The 21782-nt window shown below is 36.3% G+C and overlaps 1 protein-coding gene across 11 annotated transcripts in view; it reads right to left on the bottom strand.

Annotated features, from left to right (window-relative positions):
- Positions 1-943: 943 nt before the first annotated feature.
- Positions 944-21782, bottom strand: part of PTPRC (protein tyrosine phosphatase receptor type C) — a 77481-nt gene continuing 56642 nt past the window's right edge. For all 11 annotated transcript variants that reach the window (XM_054833353.1, XM_054833357.1, XM_054833360.1 and 8 more), the window contains 21 exons: positions 21622-21771; positions 18587-18777; positions 16146-16206; positions 15300-15408; positions 14047-14078; positions 12763-12878; positions 12128-12218; positions 11955-12031; positions 11683-11719; positions 11137-11234; positions 10729-10854; positions 8599-8756; positions 7991-8126; positions 7154-7303; positions 6631-6721; positions 6128-6261; positions 4818-4952; positions 4380-4502; positions 3796-3974; positions 3006-3141; positions 944-2217 (listed from right to left, as the gene is read on the bottom strand). In XM_054833353.1, the coding sequence (XP_054689328.1) occupies positions 1945-2217; positions 3006-3141; positions 3796-3974; positions 4380-4502; positions 4818-4952; positions 6128-6261; positions 6631-6721; positions 7154-7303; positions 7991-8126; positions 8599-8756; positions 10729-10854; positions 11137-11234; positions 11683-11719; positions 11955-12031; positions 12128-12218; positions 12763-12878; positions 14047-14078; positions 15300-15408; positions 16146-16206; positions 18587-18777; positions 21622-21771 (2603 nt within the window). In that variant the 3' untranslated portion in view covers positions 944-1944. The remainder of the gene's footprint in view (positions 2218-3005; positions 3142-3795; positions 3975-4379; positions 4503-4817; positions 4953-6127; positions 6262-6630; positions 6722-7153; positions 7304-7990; positions 8127-8598; positions 8757-10728; positions 10855-11136; positions 11235-11682; positions 11720-11954; positions 12032-12127; positions 12219-12762; positions 12879-14046; positions 14079-15299; positions 15409-16145; positions 16207-18586; positions 18778-21621; positions 21772-21782) is intronic.

The raw sequence follows: 21782 nt of genomic DNA, 5'->3' as shown, positions 1-21782 counted from the left end.
GTGTATGAGTGCCCTCAGATTTACACACAATGAAAATTTGGGCCTAGTTTTTGATTTGGGAAACATTGTCAGTTATTCCTAAAAGCGTGACTAGTCTCTGTCCCCACACTTTTAAAATAGGTAGCTGCACTGACCTCTTTATGTTACTACCTGGACTAGCTAGAGAGGCTTTACAGTGGCCAAATCTCTGAAGAAGAAAAAGAAATTAATTGTTCTCTCTCATCCCACGAGCACCAGTGAGTCGATCTGCATCCAAGGCTCGTTATCCTTTTGACCTTCAGAGATATGCTAAATTTGTAATTTTGACATGTTCCTCTAAAAATTGCCAACAGGCTTTGGGCCTACAAATTTTTTAGATTATCTTTGCGTTTAGTCTCAAGAGCTTTTTCTCCACAGGTGACTCCCTCCGCTTTGTTGGTTTATCACCTAGCAGACCTTCTGTGAAAAGGCAGTTCAGCGGACAGCCAAGGGGAATCCCACCGTGGCTGTTCGCTGCCACTTCTTCAAGCCGGATTGCCAGGAAGCACTTGTCTGAGCTGATAATTGTGCATGACATATTTGATCTAGAGTAACAGCAAAATTAAATTAATGTTTTAACCAAGTGTGACTGTACATGTTGTTTACATGGCTCTCTCAGTATTTTCCATTACGGTTTGTACAGGTAGATCAGGAATATGCAGTGATAAACCAGGAGCACTGAATCTGTTGAGTGACTGTTCCTTTAATGACTTCAAGCAAAAGAAAAATGAAGTTTCCTTCCTCTGTAATGAGAGAATCATGACACTTACCTGGGTTCACCTGCAGTTTTATAAGAATTAAATTATGTGTTTTCCTACTGAAATTTGTAAACTTTATCCATGTATGGGATAGCACAAGTTTTTGTGCATTTAGAAGAAAATGATCAGTTTGCAGAGTCCAACAGAAGAAAATATTTTCCACCTTGTCAACTATTAATTATCTTTTTTATTTGTTCTAAAAACAGTAGGCTAAAATCCAGCGAGAAATAGTAAAAACATCACAACTGTAACATACAAAATCTCATAATGAAAAAAAAATTCTGTACCAATTAAAATCTACAAGGTTGGAGGAAAAGCATCTAAGTATTTTCCAATTCTGAAAACAGGTCAGATGCATTCATGGAAGCAGTCCCTTTAAATAATAGTAAGCATAAGAAATAGCTGTGCAAGCATGCAGTATTTTAAGCTTTAAGAGTAAACAGAACGTGTCTTCTATCAGAATCGTTGCAATCATTCAAATGCCATTCTCCAAACTCTTCTTTGAGTATAACACTGAAATCTCAGATTAATATACGTGGAGCAACAAGGACACCTTGAGGCAAGTTAGAAAAATGCAAAAATTTCTATTCCACATGGATACGGGAGGACTTACAGATTCTCCACAAGCCTGAATTCCTTGGAATCGCCACATGATGTAAATAAGCTCTTAAACCTGTTTGGCAAAGTCCCACAAGTTCCACAGAGTATTACTAAAGCAGTGCTTGGTCAGCACTCCTGAAATGCTAGAATATATGCTTACCAATTAGGTTAATTTACTTGCTAATAGTTTTGAAGACAGACCTGTTTATGCAACACACTAATCTTGTTCTGAGTTGCTTTTCTCCTTGTTACAGAAGTAAAAAAAATTCCTTCCCACTGCTCAGCATAGTATTACACTGTACATATTTTTAAAAGAAAAAGTATTAAAATAGTGAAAAGCTTTTAGAAGAAGTATTAAATGCAAATCTACACAAAAATTAAACTTTCACAGTTCGTTGTCACTCTCTAAAAGTTTCAAGTATTCTTTTAAATTTGTACCTTTGAAAAACTGATACAACAGTAAACATTTTCCAAAACAAAGTGGGAAGTGGAAGAAATCTTATACTTCTTGTTTGGTCTAAGATTTTTTTTTGCACATGAAAAAGCACTTTTTTTTTTAATATCGCCTCTAAGTTAGAACTGGAGTTGTGGGGCCATTTGTAGAGCTTTCTGTTGCCTTAGTGCTATCTGCAGCCTTAGAATCATCACATACTTCAGAAACCTCATTTTCCTGTGGCGTTGATGGAGTAAGATCAATAGTGATCAGATCAGTTTCCTGATCTGTTTTTTCTACTTCACTGCAAAATTCAACTTTATCTTCCTGCTGGCTGTTCTTCTTTATTTGTCCATTCTGTGCAGGGTAGGTACTGGCAATGGTGTCATACAGAAATTGGTAATGTTCCTTAAATATAAAGAGAAGAAGTTAGTACAAATGGAATGCTCAGAGCCCAAGAATAAACCTATTCTTTCTCTGTGTTCTTAAATTTCAGAAATCTAACATGTAGTTCAACATGCAAGACTGCATATGAAGCAGCTTCCACAGTTTTTGGCATACAAGTCTTGCTTCTATGGTCTATTCTGATTTCATGTGTACGTAATGTCTCTGTAAGCTGCCTGCATCAGACGTTCCGAGTCACTCGGTACCCTCTTCGTTCACAAAGTCCCCAAAATAGGTTTTTTAGAGTACTTAAGTTGTAAACAAGATGTATTGTAATGAGTCTAGGAAACTCATCTAATAACCTGCTCCATATCAATGACACCTAGATCTGGTTTGTTAGTAACTGCACAGTGTATACCACAAAGACACAATTCCTCTGGAGTGATTTAAACATAACAAGCTGATGGCTGCTAGTCTGTGAAATGGAGTTAGCCTCCTAACTCTGCAGAAGGTAAGGGACGCTGTGCACATACATCCCTGAAGCAACTGCAGAAACATCGATTTATGCTATTTGTAATTTTACAATATGCACCCTTCCACAACAGTGTTATGGAATTGCAGCTGTGGACATCTCACAGACTCCTTCATTCTTATCAGTAACGGCCAATTCCCAGATAGTGGTGAGTGGCTCTGAATGTCCTGATTAGAATTAGCATTCCCTATGCAGAAATGATGCATAAGGTTACGAGGATATTAGTGACCATGATAAGTAATCTCATATTTGTTTCTGGTAATTCATAAGATTTACTTACAAAGGTGGAGACCACTCCCAGCCTGGTGCGACGAAGAGCTTTTACTACTTGGAAAACATCTATTACTTCTTCTATTTCTGCACATTCCAAGAGGGTCATTAAAGCACAAAATACACCAGTCTGCTGTGATCCATCACTAGAAGGTGATGTAAAATGTACATGTAAATTTAAGATGTAAAATCAGCAAGTCCTCTGACTAAATGTTAGATCTATTCCAAAGTCTACATAGTGAATTACATTCCCAAAACATTTTCACTCGACTGAAATTGTTACAATTAAGAATATCTGTAGGACACACACAAGACATAGTTTATCTAGAGGCTACCTGGATCTTATGTGGCCACTTAAGGGGTAAGAGAGAAATCAGAAGCTTCAGACTTAGTCTCAACAATTGTTAGCAGGATTATCCTGTTTTAGACAGTACGCGAGGCTGTTCCTGGAAATGGCCCCAAAAAAGAGGGAGCGAGAGGTGAACCTAAAAGCTCTGCTGGATCCTCATTATTAGTATGCTACAAGAGCACTCTGACCTATCATTTCTTCTCAGGATATGTGTACTAGGCAAGAGCAGCTAGCTCTGACCACCTACTCCATGCCCACGCTTGCCAAAGAGAAGTGTGCTCACTTTTCAGCACTACAAAACGTCAAGCTTGAGCAATTCAGGGAATCTTCTCAGGAGACCTGAATCTCCAGACACATGGAAAGCCTTGTGGGAAAAGGTAGGCATCCCAAAACTGTGGTTGCTATGTATATCCAGAACTTAGGTTAAGGTATGTGCTGAATTCAGACCTACCGGCAGTGGACAACGAGCGGGACATTGCGGCTACTCCTGTGGTCCTCAGTGACTGGTCTGGCTGGGACTTTTTGTTTAAGGTTAAGAATCATGCTGACTAAATCTTTGGGCTTTTCCGGAACATCCAAGCCACTCCACTTGTGATACTGATACTGATACACCTTCTGTGTTTCTTTCGTCTGAAAAACAGCAGCGGAGTAGTTGTCAATGTTCAGGTTAAAATAAAGATTTACGTAGTACACATATTGCAGATGATTTACAAAAGAAAAATTATATTCCTCAGGAATTGCATGGTGATGTGAGTTCCACCTCGTGAATATGAAGTAGGTAGACATCCAAGCTTTGCTCAAAGTACAAAAGACAGCTGACCTCCTGAGACTCCACTATTGCCTCCTCAGTGATTCAATAAATGGGAAATTTGAGCTAATTTATAGTATTTATCATGATTGGCTGCTGGTCTGGATGAGAAAAATATTTCCATTTCTTAGAGCAGCGGGAACTGTCCTTTCTCTTTCTTTAGGCTAAGCTTCTAACAGGGAAACAAATTTAAAACTTCCTTTTGGAATTTGCAAAGAAATTTTTACCTTCAGATTTGTAACATCAAATGCACGTATGGTATAGCTAGGACATAAGTTGACATCTGTCATTTGAACTTCTATGCCATCATATGTTTGTTTTCCTTCTCCCCAGTACTGTGCACAGAGTTCCTAAAATGGATAAAAGTACAAGTCAGTGCTTACCATTCAAACCTCCTTTTATCTTATCTTCCACATGCACTTTTGACTTTAAAGTAGGAGGAGTGTCACTGTATTTTAAAATACAGCATTATACACTCTTCCCCTCAAAAATTCATTAGAAAATAAATTAAGAAGGTAAATAACAGAACAAATTGTACTGGAGATCCAAATTCCTCATCCTATGAAACACGCTTAACTGGAGGAAGGGAAGGAGAAAGTGCAGTGCAGTGTTTTCTTTGCATATAGAGGACCCTTATTATGCCAGTGTGAAGATGATGCCCTCACTTGATCTCCTTCTTTCAGCTCTGTCAGCATAACAATGACTTTGACTTTTCTTTGGAAGACCATTTGCCAGAAGTCAGAGATAGTTTCCTGCAGTGGTCCCTGTGTTGCAATCATGGCTTTCGGACCCCAGTAACCCTATAAAAGAAAGTTTTAATATTTTTTTCTTAAATTCATTTGAAATGTGATTGTCAAGCAATAGAACTCATTGTCATTCAAAGAATACCCAGTGAAATAAACTAATGAACCCTTTTGTTTATAGGGAAAATATGCCTATCGCAGTAAGCAATGGTCTTACAGGAATTCTGTGAGACAAATGACATTAAACTCAATCCTCCTAACGACAGTATCACTTCCAGATTGACGACAAGGTATACTCATGCTGCAGTAGGTGAGACCTCACCCTGCCCTTTCCTGCAAAGCGTATTTTTAAGGGCTAAAACATTTCATTCTACACAGCTGATTAATTTGACCACTAAGAAATTGAATTTATACCACACAAAGTTGTTGCACCAGTCAGTTCACACCAAGCTACCCGAAAGTAAAAATACATTTACTCTGAACAGATATCCTAAATGTGCAGCATTTTAAAGGATTCAGATAAATTGAATTTAGCTAGTAATTCCATTAAAATCAGTTATTTCATTAGTGACCAATTACTGCTCTCCTTCTTTCGGAGGTATATACGATACCAAAAAACTGATGGCCCTGATTTTCACTAGTAGAGTTTTCTATATATGTGAAGAACTGTACTCACATTTCACTAACAGGGAAAATATTAATATGGATCAACTTGTACATAGGCAGATGCCCACAAATAGAAATACACGTTATCATGAGGCCAGGCTGAAAGCTAGTGGTTTTAAACATAATGCACACACAAAAAAAGTGTTTCTATCTTTAGTCTCACTATTTGAGATTACACAATCTAAGACCATGTAAGGGAAAAAGATTCATCTTATTACTGCAGCAAAATGTAGAAGATTTTGATGATTAAAACTATAAATGGATTTGCCAATCAACTGTCAGATCTTTCTCCCTTATTCAGGTAAATCCTATTCTACTTGTGAAGCTGGTTTTGGCCTTGACTCTGTGTAAGCACTACTCAACAATAACAAAACCATCTCTGAATTATCAACGCTGTTTTAAGCACAAATCCAAGCCATAGCCCCATACTAGCTACTATGAAGAAAATTAAGTCTATCCCAGCCAAAACTAGCATAGAAGCCAGTAAGAGAATGAGAGCTCAAGCTAGAATATGGTTTTAGCTGAAAGCCTGTGAAATACTTATAGTGGATCCTCTAAATACATACAGTTATGAAGGAAGCATTGATGTATTTGCTTGATTCCTCACAGTCGCTGTCCTCATCTGAGGAATCATCTGAATCATGTTCACCCTCCTTACTGCATTCGTCTTCGTGCCTGATGGGCACTCGGTTAAAGTCATCTGCATGAGACAAAGTGTCACCATCGCCCCACACTGCTGCTCAGGTACAGCATTAGAGGGGGGCTGTCCCTGCATGTGCAGGGGGGAAAACAGATAGAAGAAAGCCAGTCCTTTCACAACAGACTGCAGAACAAAGGCCACTTTATTTTAATAAACCTAAACACTCCCAATAATCCACATTTTTAAAAACTCCTCTCTTCTTTTTCAAAACACTATGAGAAGTTTCTAATTTTACAGTGTTGATAAAATTAATGAATCAAATATATCTCAGTAAGATAATTTATGGTCCTCTTTTTTTTCAAAATTTAGTAGATTTTCTTAGAGAAAATAACAGAAAAAAATAAGAGGAGGTTCGTGGAACATACTTACATGGAATTATGTTGGCATTCCTATTTTTGCTTTTATTTTCCTCACGATTCCCAGTGTTCTGTGTCCGCCACCCCTTATAGGAAGGTAATCTCTAAAGAAAGAGGATGTTTGGTATTATGCCTGATTAAAATCCTGGGATCATTATCCCCTCTGGACACCCACATCCAGTCTTCATCTCCCCGTGCCTCACTTCTTACTCTAATTCTTTAAACTCTGCTTATATCTGGACTATAGTTTAAAAATGCCCGCTATACCATGTACAATAGCACAGGAAATCATGCACAGAGACGCAAGTAATTGTGCTATGCTCCCCATCTTTGTTAAAAATGTTAACATCAAAAGCAGGAATAAAATTTCATTAATTTGCAGCTTTTTTCAAGAAGGTAAAGAAACTGTTTCTGTGCCAGGGAAATAAAATAGCACAGAAGTGATCTATTCTGTATGGTGTCTCTATCTCATAACTATTGTGCAAAGCACTTCCTAATGTGAGAGGTAAGGGTACTAGAATGCAATGCTTATTTACCTGAAACTCTACCTCCAGCAGAGAAGGATCAGTCGGAGGATCTTTTCTTTTCAGAGCGTTAAGATGGGAGTGCAGTTCTGAGAGACTGACCTCTGTTTCTCCATACTGATTGTATTCCACTAGCGCTTGATGGATAAAGATGTACTGTGACTGGTGTTTCCCATTTGAAGGGTTTAAAAATGAAGTTATTCAAGAGTGGAAAAAAAAAAATCGTATCACTTTTTAAAACCATTATAAGAAACTATCACTCCCATGATGTTATTAGTGTTAATAATCTTAGGGATTAACATTATATAGACATTAAGTACAAGTATTAAAAATCAGAGTGGCTTCCAAATTAGACATTTTGGAGCACATTTAGTGTGTTGCATGAAAAGTATTCTGCAAATAAATGTAATGTCATTCAAGAAATATGCAATTGAGATTTGAAAGATCTGCAAAACACTTAAACATGTTAAAAACATGCATTGCATCAGTCTGTAACTTTTGTCGTACTCTCAACTCAACTGAAAATCCCACCTAGACAGACAGCTTTTAGAATTTGAAAATTAAGTTTGACTATGCAAGCTCAGTTTTGCATTTGTGAATTGTATGCAAAAAGCTGATTATCAAATATAAAATGTTCTTCTTGGCTTCTTTTTTTAAAGCCTAAACTTAAAAATTTGAAGTTTGAAGTTCTTGAAATTTTTGAAGCTCAATGGTTTTCAGAGCTATATGTTCTATCAATAGCTTCAGCTGAACTGTAGCAGTACCCAAAACTGAGCAGGCACTTCTGAGAAATACTGATGAAGCCCTAGCAAAGGAGAGTTCTAAGTGACAGGAGGTTTAACAAGATACCTCTACTTGAACCATGAGGCATCGCTGCCGACGCAGCTTCACAACATAGCCGTAAACATCCACTCTGCCTTCTGCATCCAGCCCCTCCAGCATGGCATCAATTCCTATATATGTCCCGGTCCGCCCAACACCAGCACTGCAAAGTACAAAGGGATTCGGTTATCTAGAGGAAATGGCATCTCTCAGTCCCACTCTGAGAGGGGAGCAATCAGTGAGAGAGCAAAAGTCTAACAGTGGGATATGAAGCAACTGAAAACAGTTCTTGTTGTAAATTAATTAGCAACGCAAACAATGACGAGTTTGTATTTTAAATATCTTTAATGAAAGTAAGGCCAATATCGCCAAACATGGTTCTTATAGCCAGAGTAGCTCGACATTTATCTGGCTGCTCTCCAAAAGTCCAAGAGTCTATGTATCCCCAGATTTTTATCGACCTCAATGTCCTTCAGAAAACAGGCCTTTTATGCACCTCTTGTGCCTAACTCTTAAGTAATCAAGTCACAAAATTGGGGATCAGCCAAATACCTTTGCCAGCTCCCTTTTCTGAATAGCTTCACTTCATATTCATTTAACATTAACATAATTTTAAAAAAATAATATATATTTACCTGCAATGAACCACTATTGGACCACTAAAAAAGTTGCTGAGAGCATTAACTCTGCGTCGGAGTTTGAGAAGGAGATGCGGATCCTCAGGGACTCCATGGTCTGGCCAGCTTGTGAACTGAATATGAGTGACATCTCTTCCAGGTGTCCTTTCTCTTCCCTAGACAAAGTGAAGTGTGGGGGGAGTTTAATATATATATACACACACCCACAAAGCCAAAATGAAATGCAGATGTACAAAGCAGAAGAAAAGTAAGGGCAACAGTCATCGAATGTTGAAACAGAAATTTCAAACAGCGTGCTGTAATGTTATAATCCAAATGCTCTCTCAAGGTTATGACATTTTTCATATTCAATTTTAATTAAAAAATATCCACGAATCAGGAATACACGACTCCAACAGAGGACAAGCAGGAGGTTCAAAGTGTTGCTAAGAATACTTTTTTATCAGGTTAGCCTATGATCCAGATTATAATATGTTTCCCACTCTATTCATAAACAACTTGGCCAGTGTATAGCTCTGACTGCTTCAAGTGGTACAGATTGGTAATTCTCTTATGCCTCCTAGGAGTAGCTTGCTGAGGGTACAACAGGTTTTAAAATAAAATAAATAAAAATAAAATAAAATAAAATAAATAAAATAAAATAAAATAAAATAAAATTAAATTAAATTAAATTAAATTAAAATAAAATACTAAGCTGTAACTCAGACTTCTACCGTTTAGAAGTAGATACAAGAAAATCTATGATTTTCAGTGAGACTGGCTCTCTTAAATCACTTGATTAAAGCTTAAAGTCTTGAGTCCTACTTTCATATGCTGCTGCTAGATTAAAAGAGAGGACACATTTTGATAACCATGTTTATAAAACAAAATGAGGAAGATATCTCAATGGCATTCTTTTACTGGACAAGATTTAGTATGGCTATATGCACATTTCCCCAGTAATTAACTCCCAAATTCTTACTCAAAGTTGAATTATCCAGTTGTGGCACAGTTATTCATACAGTTATTTACCATTGTTTCAGTAATTATACATCCCTTTTCCACCAGAACTGCAAAAGTCTCCACTTTATTGCCAGGGATCACTCTTAAATTGCACAACCAATGTCAGTTTTATCTATATTAATATGACGTCAGAGAAAGAGAGAGCAGACAGCTCTAAAACTATCAGTCCTCAACCTGCAGCAATCTCTCATTGCTAATATCAGATTGTTCTGGTCACAGAGCAATGTCTTTGATAATAGTTGAACATCCTGATATTCTCATTGTCTTCACACTAAGTTACAAAGTTCATTTAATCAGACCACTTCCTCAGTGAATTTTAATGCAACATGAGACAGCAGAATAGGAATTTCCAGCTGTAATCATGGATCAAGATAGGTGGAGTCTGTTGCTCAACTGTTTTGCTGAAGATCTGTCAGCAGATTGACTCTTTGAGTCTCAATGCTTTTAGCTATGACTTACGCTCCATTTACCCTCACTGAAACGTTTTTGCAAAGGGCCTGAGAGGAACATTTAGCCTTAGATGGCAAATTTTGTTCTCAATTATGCACGGAGCAACTAATGTGATTTCAGATGTATAAAAGAGAGCAATTAACCAGCCTCAATGATTCCACATGTAGCCAAATGGTAATTTTAAAACACTTATGTTTATAAATGCCCTTGAGATTACCAGAATTTGTAACTGACCCACTGTACAATTATCACAAGGGTAGATAATGGTGCTCTATGAGTCACATTGATTTTACTTGCAGAAGGTTATGCTGAGATACACATAAACCAGTACATTTTCTGTGTTAAAGAACGATCTAAATATCTAAGGAAACCACAGTGTATTAAGCTTTCCATACTTAACAGCATATTAAAAGTTTACTCTAAAATGTAGATTCCAGAATACTAAGGAAAATACATTTTTAAGTTGGGAAATATATGCCTAACTCATATTGCTTGTAAGGAATGACACCTACATCTGAGTAGTTTTCTCTTAGACTGTATGTTGCTTAGTGAAAAACAACAGAGCATCTTCAACTGATAGCTGACTCTTCTCTTAAAAGGATCTCTCAACAATATCTACAGATCCTAAATAGACACTCTAATGCCAGTCAGTCTTACACTTTTGAAGCAACTTACATTGGTGATGTGCAGTTTCTGAATGACATAGTCTGGACACGTTTTACTTTCACTGATCTTCACAATGATGTCCCCATATGTTGCAGAGCCATTCTCCATTGACGGCCAGTACTGGGCACATTTGTTCTGTGAAGATATGAAGTTAGGTGAGCAGCATGACAGAAAAGTGGCAGAGAGCTGAAAGCTAGAAGAAAGTCTAATTTAAAATAGAGGGCAATTCAGTATAGTTTTTCCAACTTCTTACAGGTCTTGTCCTCTCCTGAAAAGGCTGTCACTGCTTAGGATGTCAGTGCTAAATAATTCTAAATATCCAACAATTCAGGTCTCTGAACTGAAGTTTATGCCCATGGAATTTAACTTGGATGGAAAGATGGATGGAAGATGGAAGGATGGACGGATATTTCTCACCCTTTTTCCTTCCTCACAGCGAGTCACCATGACAATAATTGTTGCCTTCTGTTCCCAGATCATTCTCCAGAAATCATCCGTGGTTTCATCCTTGGGGCCTAGCAGGAGATATTTTAAGGGAGTTTTTCAAAGGGTGCAGCTGCATAAAAACCCCCACTTGCCTTCTTGACATGTTTAGCCATGCAGTCTAAAAAGCTAACCAGAGATCACACAACTAACAACTGCACACTTGATTTCATTATCACTGCTGCCATTAGGCTACAACGTTTTAAAAGTCTCATATATATCTTCAGTGCATAGCTGTGAAATCTGAAAACATTTGGTGTAAAATTTTACATCATGAGAAATCTGCCTTTGAAGTGCAGTTTTTTTCATCTTCACAAAATCCCCAAATTCACAAAACTCATTGGCAACTTTTTCATATTAAATTTCAAAATTTTTCAAGATTTCAATTTTTCTTTAAATTTACTAATACTTTTTTTACTACTCTCTAACAAAAAAAATGGGTGAAAAAAGAAAGTATGTTCTGTTAAGGTTAAAGATTACCTTGTGCAGCAATGTATTTTCTTGGTTCTTTGAAGCCCTGTAAAGAGTACAACATTATCAACATTTAGAAAGGAAGCATGAACAATTCAAAAGATTTGCAACTTTAAAAAGAAATTCAATATGCAAATGCAGAAGTCCAGTAATACCGAACACATTACAAAGATGGAAAGAACTCTACTGGAAATCCTCAAAAGTGTTTGATGCATGAAATATACAGACTACAGAATTTCTTCAATAGTGTCTAAGACTTTTTTTAAGTAGAAGTCACTTACATCAATATAACTTGCATTGATATAGTCTGATCCTGGGTATCCTGGGATCTCTGATAGCTCAACACGGTTATGATCATCTATTTAAATCATTTAAAAAAAAATAATTATATTATCTCAAGGCACTGAGAAAACAACTATTTATAAAACATGCAAAAATTTGAACAAATACTCACATGGAAGGATATCAATGTAACGGTTTTTGTTCTGATTATGGCTTTTTTTGGCCTCCTTTATTGAAAATTTAGTGAAAACTCTAGGAATACTCTGTAAAATACAATGTTTCATTTATTAGGTAAGCATATATTTAAAATAGCTTCTACTTACAATCAAATATGCATATGGAAGAAATTTGGTACTTCTGAGTCTGGAAGGTAACATTCTGTTTCATACAATACAACTTCATATATTTCTTATATCTAAAATAAACAAATTTATTTTCCCTTAATATAAATAATATATATCTCCACAATTACATATTATTTGTATCCTCATGGCTATGCAGTAAGAGAGAGTATTAAAAACATTCATTAAAAGGTACTTTAGAATGAGAAGTATTTGGACTGTGTATTTTATACTTCTGCTGAAAAACACCTTCAGAAAAAAAAAAAGTATCATCATCTTATAATGAGGAGAGCTTGGTAGCAAAATTAACTGAAGCCTATTTGACCTTAGATGAGAATTCACTCAATGTTCTAGACTTTAATTTATTTATTTATAACCAGTGCATATACGTCAAACATGCTCTTGAACAAAATTCTTCCAACCACCTGTCTACAAATCTGTGGTATATTTTGAGTCAATGACAAACCTGAAATTCATCCAAGAAAAGTCTTCCTTCGTCAGCAATCTTCCTCTTGTATGTGTCCAGCAATTGCTCTGAAGGTATTGGCTCTATGTTCAGAAGTTGCCTGTCATCATCTTTAACTGTGCAAATATGTCAAACATTTATTGTTACTGACTTTGAAAATGTAAATTCTGTTTCAGTAAATGTGATTCTCAAATTGTCAGATAAATTAACTAAAGGATAAACTCTTTATTTTAACTAAGCATGTTTATTTTTCAAAAAAATGGTGCTGCCTGAGCCAGCTGTGAGCAAACAGGCCCTGGGAATAACCTGTTCAGCTCCGCCGCCTGACTGGAGACACCTCAGGAGGTGGCCATGTGCAGGGACATTGCAGTAAGAGCGCTTTTGTACAAAGTGGCGATTGTCACCTTCAGGTCACAGCAACAGCCCCAACACCCACAATAGTTACACGGCCTTGCCCTCTACTTCAGTTCTGATCATTTATTGTCAGTGGTAAAATGGATTACTGCACAAACAACCTACACATGTAACAACATGTATGGCCTACTTTTCCACATTTTCTCCAACTTATTCTCTCAGTTGTAATAATCTGTAATATAATTTGAATTATAAAGCAACTATTTAATAAGTTTAAACATCTCTAACTAGACACTAATTTTTCATTTACATTGAAAAGTTTTTTTTTAACAACTATGTATCTAAGCAAATGGATTTGAATATCAACACACTATTACTTCTCATTTAATGGAGTTAATTTCTGTGGGCTTGAATGTCATCAATTAGTTTTTATTTGAAGCTTTCTGGTTTTGACTGATTCTGTTTTTCTTCACAGGCTTTGTAATCTTATGCAAAGGTTGCACATAATGTTCGATTTCAGTCTTTGGGATTTGAAAGCTTTCAAAATTTTGCAGTAAAAGCAACTGGCTTATGTTTAAATTCTTGCTTTGAAAAAGGTGCGCAGGGAAGGGAAACTCTGGGTGAAGATATATTTGATTTTGGACTTATTCTCGGGGTCAAACATATCACATCCATTGTCTGGGATAACAAAACTGGGTTTGTAATTAAATAATAAATAAGTGTTTTTCAAATACTGATAAACTTTCAGTTCATTGAAGTATAAATACTTCTACTATGTATTTATGGAAGTGGGTTTTTTTTTTCCAAGCGAGGTGTTATCATGTTGGTATCCACAATCTATGTATACAACCTAGAATGTAAACAATCCAAAGGTGGTGGCAAGATTTGACTAATTTTATTTCCCCTTGCTAAATATATAGAGATACTCACCTGCAACAAGGTTCACTCCTTCTGAAGAATTGCTGTAAGAAGCAAAAGCATCTGTAAAAGCTTTGACTAGTAAGACATATATACGATAATGAGTTAAATAAAAGCAGTTTTGTGTGTGAACACCAAGACTGTTCATAACCAGCAGGCCGCACTGCAAGCTCTCTGTGAAACAAGAGTGCTGCCACTGGCACTTACAGGCCCTGCGCAGAGCTGGTTGAGATCCTTGTCTTCCTACTCTGAGCACTACTGAGGGGGAGAAACAAGGGAACCACATCAAACAGCTTTACCACTTGCATAATTTTGTCCATGTCACCTGCAGCAAACATGTCTTTAATTTCTTCACTGGAGTTACTACTCACACCATCTTTGTTTCTCTTGCTAAATAAGTGACAAAAAACTAACACATACATAAAATGTAATGAAATTAAGTTTAAATGCTAAGCAGCCAAAAACAAGCCGGACTCTCTGGAGCTGTACAAGCAAAAATTACTTTTGCTTTAGGCTTATTGCTAAGCATAAAAGTTTGCATCTGAGCAAGAGCAGCTCTCTGTCCCCTAAGGGGAAGAACAGTGGGGAGAAAGGGATTGGAAGGTGAGTCCCCAAGTCCTGCTGTTGCCAGAGGGCTGAGATGTTTCTGAAGAAATTGCACTAACTCCTCTGTCTCTACCAGCAGCGAATGTCCCCTCACACATTGCACCACCTCCCTTCACAGCAGTAGCAGCAGCCAGCATGGCTTTCCAGGGCTCTGGCACAGTCAGGGAAGGCAATGACTGGTCTATCGCCACCCGCTGTCCTACAGAACTGCCAAGTCACCTAGAGATGACTGTAATAAAGAAAACCTCCCTGAGATATTGTTTTGGGTGAATAAGCATTTGAAAGGGTTCCAAGAAAGTGTGTATTATTTTCATTACTTTGAACTTAAATCATGAAGGAAAGGTTTTCCAGACATTTGTGAATATTTTTTCACAAAACTAGCGACAAAACATTTTGTTCTAGCAGATCAGTTCATCTGTGCCCTGAAAAAGGGTATAGCTGAGAGATTTTTCATCTATTTCATTGCATTTGCATTGTCAGACAAACCACCAAAAATTGAGTTTCTTTTGAAAGGATTAAAAGGTAAAAGGATGTCTTTTCCCACTTTTAATGAAATATCAAACTGGTAATATTTTTACACTACCCGTTGGGAAATCCCGCGGAAAAACAGAAAGCCTCGTTCCCCATTTATATGAAAGGGAGAGAAACATGAAGCTCACCTCAGCTTTTTCTTGTGAAGGTCATAGATTTTGTACAGAACCAGTAGTAAAGCAACTGATGTCACAATGATCAGGAACACCAAGAATATAATCAGGGCTTTAGAATTATCTAGCAACAGAAAAGAATACATTTATTATTTCTTGAATACATAACTAATGGCATTTAAAATTTCAAATTTTTTCCTTTTTTTTTTTAAACTTCGTACCACCAGGGCTCATTGTTTGTCGTTTTGGTTTTTGGGGGGATTTTTTTGTGAAAAGAACTAAACAATTATTTTAAGTGTCTAGTTTAAGTTTGTTATTCCAAAGTGCCAGAAAAACTTAAGATCACAGAAAAGGAGGGAATTTTATTTCTTCATTAAGAAAACTTTTGCTTAAATGCTCCATGTGCACCTGTCAAAATGCTACAACTCACTCCCTCGTTTGGCATTACCATGGTCTCCTGCTCGGTGTGACCTGTACACCTGAGCAGCGGAGCTCTCAGCTGCTCCTGATCTGGGAGTTGGAAATCCCTGACAAGTCAGAGATGTTCAGGATCTGAACACAGGAAAATAATCCTAAAGTGAATAACATTAGATAGAGAAATTAATTTCTAGTCGCATTTGAATGTTTTCTGAAGAAACCAAAGCTGTGTAATATTTCTGAATTATGGTTAATGACTTGTCAACATGATCTGTTACATTAATGCTGAATGAGGATATTATTAAATGCAGATGAATTATTAACTATAAAAACAGGCAGTTTGGATTTTTAATTAAGAGCAATTGTAACAGAATTCACAATTTACAGTATTACTTTATACTGTGCTAAAGTCTAAAATTAAAAATGCCGCATATATTTACTTACATCTGGTTTTTATACTCCTCTTTACTGGGTGCCCTCTATATTTTCCATTATACACTACGATCTGCATGCAGTGGATGAGAATAATAGTGATGTTAAGAAATAACAAATAAAAATTCCTGCATACATTTTTTTTAAAAACAAAGCACAATGGTTATTTGAAATACATCCATCTATTTTCAGTGAATCAATCTCATTGACAGCAGGATGTACCACCAATCTTTGCATAGCCATTTGTAGTACAACTCAGGTTTCCACCTAAGTAACAGCAAGATCTAGATCCAAAACCAGTTAGTGAAATAGGAGACACATTTTACAAAATCAAAATCAGATGTATCTCAAGGAAAAAATAAAATTTGTTTCTTATCAAATCAAAATTAGATCTCTCAAATCTGAAAAATAACCATGCAATATGTAATAAAACATCATTACTTTGTTTGCTTCAGCAGTAAATATACAAATAGCCAACTGAATTGGATATTTTTAATACAAGTTCCTGTATGGGAAGTAATAGATTAAAGGTTAAATTATAGAAGCCAAAATAAACTTTTAAATAAGCTGCTTTCTTGCAACATTAACTTTTGGGTACTTTAACTGGTGTTAAAATACTAACTTTGTTTAAATGTGTTTATATGTCATAATATATTTTACATTTATCCAATCTTTTAAATTTCTGTAATAGAACTTCCTATTAGATCGAATAGGCATCTTGAAGTTTGTACGTCAAATATTTCACACTCTTCTCATGAAGAAAAACTAATCTTACAGTTAAAGTTAAAGATTTAATACTAAACAGTGGAGAATACTAGCAGGATTGAATAACAGTGATTTTAACAGTAATATTGTCCTGCTGCAAATCATCCAAAAGGGGGAGGAGAAGGGCTTTCATCATCATTTCTGACTGCAGACTGAGTTCTTACTGAGTCTACCCGATCCCTTCAGAGAAACCTCTCCTGGAGAGTTAGAGGACTGTGCCCTAGCTCCCACCCTCTCCTCTAAAAGGCCGGGGTTGGTGGTTTCTGAATTCTGCAGCTGGGAAGAAAGCCATGGTAGGTGGCAACATCCAGAGGTGGCAGAGAAAAGAAGCAAGAAGCTTCTCAAACAGCAAAAGCCAGAAACCTAGTGCAGCAGTCAGGGTCAAAACATCACTAAACCAAAAAGTATGCTGGGTAGGCTCCTGTTTATTCCCCGAGCAAGTCAGCGTGCAGATAGAAGGGAATCATGACGTCTGCCAACTCTCACAGGTGATCTGGATGATCACTGGTTTTTCACTTGAGCCTTCAATAACTTGTCCCAGAATCCTTTCATTGCTAGTTAAGGCCATAAGGCTTTCTCTGTTTTTCTAGTAAGAACTGGACAAAATAAGTTTGAAGCAGCAGCCAGGGTTTAGAGCCAAGCAGAAGCCAATTTCTTCTGTAAGGCAAACTGTTCACTGCCAAGTGGCGTACAAAAAGCTTACAAGAGCCCAGGGGTCTTTTACTACGGGAACAATGCGAGCATCTTTTGCTCCTACAGGACCTCATCTGTATTTTCTGAATCTAAAGCTTTCTGAGCAGAATCTGTCAGAAAAATACAAAGCATCGGAACAAAACCTAGACTACTCAAGTTCTCTGACACGCATTTCCTCAGGAAGAGACAGGGAAAAGAGGACAAGATTGCAGAAAAAGAGTGAAACTGGTTCCTAAAAGTAATAAAACTCTGTCATTCCTACTGGTTATTTTCTTACCTAAACTTTATGGAGAGAAGCTATCAGGATATAAAAAAATATTCCTACTGGCCACATTAAGGGGATCACACAACACAATTGGATTTGCAAGCAACAAATGCCAAAAAGGTTAAATGCCTGAAAGAAGAGAAAATAGCAGGAGGCCTTCAGGAAAGTGAAGCCTGTAAACAGAGGATGATGTATTTTGTCTGGAAACAAGGACTGGCTTGCAAAAGGCTGATGTAAGGACACGTAAAAGGATCTGAACTGCTTTACATTTACTCCCTGTAGCAACAAAAATCTTCACAGCGAAAAGTTCTGAACAATTGATTTCTGAGCAATTATCTCAAGACTTAAATCCCATATTTATCCTCTGATTGAAATGACTGTCACACATTCATTAAATGAAATATATTTTAAACACTGAAATATCAGTTAGACTTAAACTATTTTAAAACTTATGCAAACCCCGAATTTTTCTCTGTCCCAAGTAAAAACAATCTATTCAGCCTGTATTTTTCCTGCTGTCAGAACCCATGTGGAATAGCACACAAGGGACTGATAGGCTAGGCATGTATGGATCTTAGTTCCGAACTAATAGCTACTTCTTTACACCTGTGGCCTACACGATCCATCCTCTGCCACCATATTTGCCTTTTTTCCTAAAACCAAGTATAATATGCTTAAACACTGAAAATATAGCAATAATTGATATATTTAATTTAATAAGCCTACTTACCGAAAATGTATAGTTTGTCAAGTAGGAGAGATTTTCTTTTTCAAATTTACAGTCGTTACGGGAGATATTTTCATTTTCCCAAGTCAATTCAAATGTAAGTTTTGGTCCATACACTTTTTGATGTTTGCAGTCAATTTGGACAGCATTATCAGCTGTCAATGTTGCATTAACATTAGTCACTGGGTCTGGTGCTGTTCACAAAAGAAATGTTACTGATTTTAGTCTCATCATTTCAACAGCTGTATGTGTTCATGCCTGTTTGTTATCTTCTCTCTTAATAATTTCACACATTTTCTTCCTTAAAAATTTCAGTCCCAATTTAAGATAAATAAAATGAATTTTCAATTAACCACAGGCTTATCCGAACTGGAAAATATGTGAAGTATAACTGAAAAGGCTGTGAAGATCAGAGCTCTACTGTCAGGCTGCAAAGATAATATGATAGCAACTCTCTCTTGCATCTGACATCACTTTCTCATTTGAGGAACATGGGACAATAGACAAGACAGAGGAACAAAGAGTTTTCTGTGTGAGCGTATGTTTCAAAACTCCTGTAAATGAAATTTCCTAGCAGGAGTTACTAGTATATTTTAATATTTGGAATAGTATCCTTTTGCTTAAAGTGTCACATTGTCTTAAAGCTGGCCTAAAACCATAAAAACTTTTTACTTCTTAATGATAAGGAATCTGTTGAGCTTAATCTGTGTTTTCTAACTCTAATTTTGTATGTCACAGCAAATGGGTTTCAGACTGGGGGCACAGTCCAAGAGACCTTTCATTGAGAGCTTATAAAACCTTTCAGAAAGTAAATAAACTTTTGCATAAGGCAGCTCCATTAGCCACATTTCAGTAGAAACCACCATGGAAATTTTCTTCAAAATCACTTCAATTTGCAAGTTAGCATATAAAAAAAAAAAAAAAGGCAGTTCCTTTTTTCTTCATATGAAGAACTAAGATGTGTGAGGCTTTATGAGCAGATTAAATATCCCGTGTGGGGAGTGGCAGGATATTTTACTTGACTGAGTGTGCAGTTATGACGTATCTGCTCATTTTTATCCACAGGGCAGATTTGTTAGATTCCTATTCAGTATACTACTGAAAGAGCTGTGAAAGGAGAAAGTATTTCTAGAGACAATGTGCTGAAGGTGAAAAAAGAATTTTATAAAAAAATGTCCTTTTTTTTCTGCTTCCAAGGAGTTGTGCTCTACTGATATATTCTCTTGTTCAAGAAGCCATAAACCTCTTGCACCATCTGCTTGATCTTGTTATCAACTGTTGTAACAGTTGGAGAAAGTTTAATAAATACTATTAATTCATGAAGGCAATCAACTTGTTATTTTCTCAAAAACTATGGGAACTGAGGTTTTTTCCCAGACCCATAAACTTATATTGTGGACCATAATCTTCACATGAGTTATTAAAATATGAGTGGAGCCCCAGAAAGTCGGGGCTCCAATATATAATATGCTCAAACTAAATTATCATAGAGAGAAAAATCATGATCATGCTCAAATTAGGGCTGTCTAAAAATTAAAGACATTTTGCAATTTGTTACAGTTATGTCTCAGATCAAACGGTTTACGTTATCAATCGATCAATCTATCAGCTTTTTTTTTTTCTATTGGGCTTCAGGTGATAATTTTGATCCCTGTATTCTTCCAACTATAAATTAAAATTCATTAGTTCAATGACCCAGAGTAATAGGGATACTCCAATGTTTTCAGGGATTGTCTATAAAACTGGATACAAAAGCTCTGTATATTCCACAGAGGGATAGGATTCAAATTCAAAACAATAGTCTGCCAGAAGCCCCTGTATTTCCCAAAGCTCTACAGAAACACATTTAATAAATACAGCAGTCAGATTTAATGTTTTTATATATATCTATTTCTACATACTTTTCAGGAGTGCTAAAAGCAACAAACATTTTAACTATTCCTGCTATTGGGGGGGGGAAGTCACCACTTTATCATCACATCACTAGCACAAAAATAATATTTTATTTTTCACTTAAAAAAATGTTTTGCTTATTCAGTGAAATTAAAGGATATATTAATTTAGTAGCTTACCAGGTATAAAACATCATAGTTTGACTATAGCCCTATCTCTATATTAGCTGAGTCTGGAGGTGGTGGAAATAGAGCTTAGAAAGTACTGGAAGAAATTAAATAAACATGGAATTTTTGGGGTGGTTTTAGCTGGTTTTTGTTTTGTTTTGTTTTTTTCTCTAAGAAGGAATTAAAACAGTATGAGGCCCTACATCTGAAGATTGAAAGGAAAAAAAAAACCAAACAACAAAATAGAAAGGACTGCATCTCTATTACAACTTGTCCGCATCAGGAAAATACCTGCAGTCTGTTGGGTTTTGGGGTTTTTTTAGCTTTTCTTGTAGTTCTATCAATTGAACATGTATGGCAAACAAAGAAGCAGAACCACCCAAAAAGGTGCACAGACCTTTCTGACAGCACAAGTGTTGGCACACATTTGGCTTTAACCTAAGGTGGAGTCTTAGAAGCCGACTGTGTACGTACGTGTACATCCAAACTAACCGAAACCTGGTACAGACATCAGTATTGGCATAGCCTGGGTAATGCAGGTCTGCTTTGAGCAAACAGGCAGCTACAGAACAGAAGGTACATTCTGCACGTCTTTGTAGCTTTCATGCCACAAAGAAAAAAACAAATGTTTATATAAGGTTATAAACAAAAATCTCTTTTTGTTTCATTTGAATATTTTCTTTAGATTGGGACATAATGCTTTCTAAAATCTTATCAGGGATTTTAAATGAATGCAGAATTTTTTAAAAATCTAATGCATATAAGAATACTAATAATAAATGCATATTTAAAAATAGATTAACATTAAGTAATTATAAAAGAAACACTAATGATATAAATGTCAATAAAATTCTTTCAACGTTAAATCGGTTTCTTGGCTAATAGTAACATATGTAAAATATAACGAAGCATCATAAGAAAGTACATATTCCCTGTGTTAGTATCAGCCTTGTTTGTAACAACAAACAAGAGACTTACCTGCTGGTGCTGTTTCAAAGCTATGTTGCACAGGTTTTCCTGTAAACATTATCTCACTATATTTGCTCTTTGTACGTGGAGTCACAGTTACAGAACCATTGGAAAAAGGTTCTAATCCAGAGAAAGTAACATTAGTTGTGTTGACAGTTCCTTTAAGACAA

This window comes from Grus americana, chromosome 8 (assembly GCF_028858705.1).
Source record: "Grus americana isolate bGruAme1 chromosome 8, bGruAme1.mat, whole genome shotgun sequence".
NCBI lineage: Eukaryota > Metazoa > Chordata > Aves > Gruiformes > Gruidae > Grus > Grus americana.
This window is presented reverse-complemented; position numbering and strand designations above follow the sequence as displayed.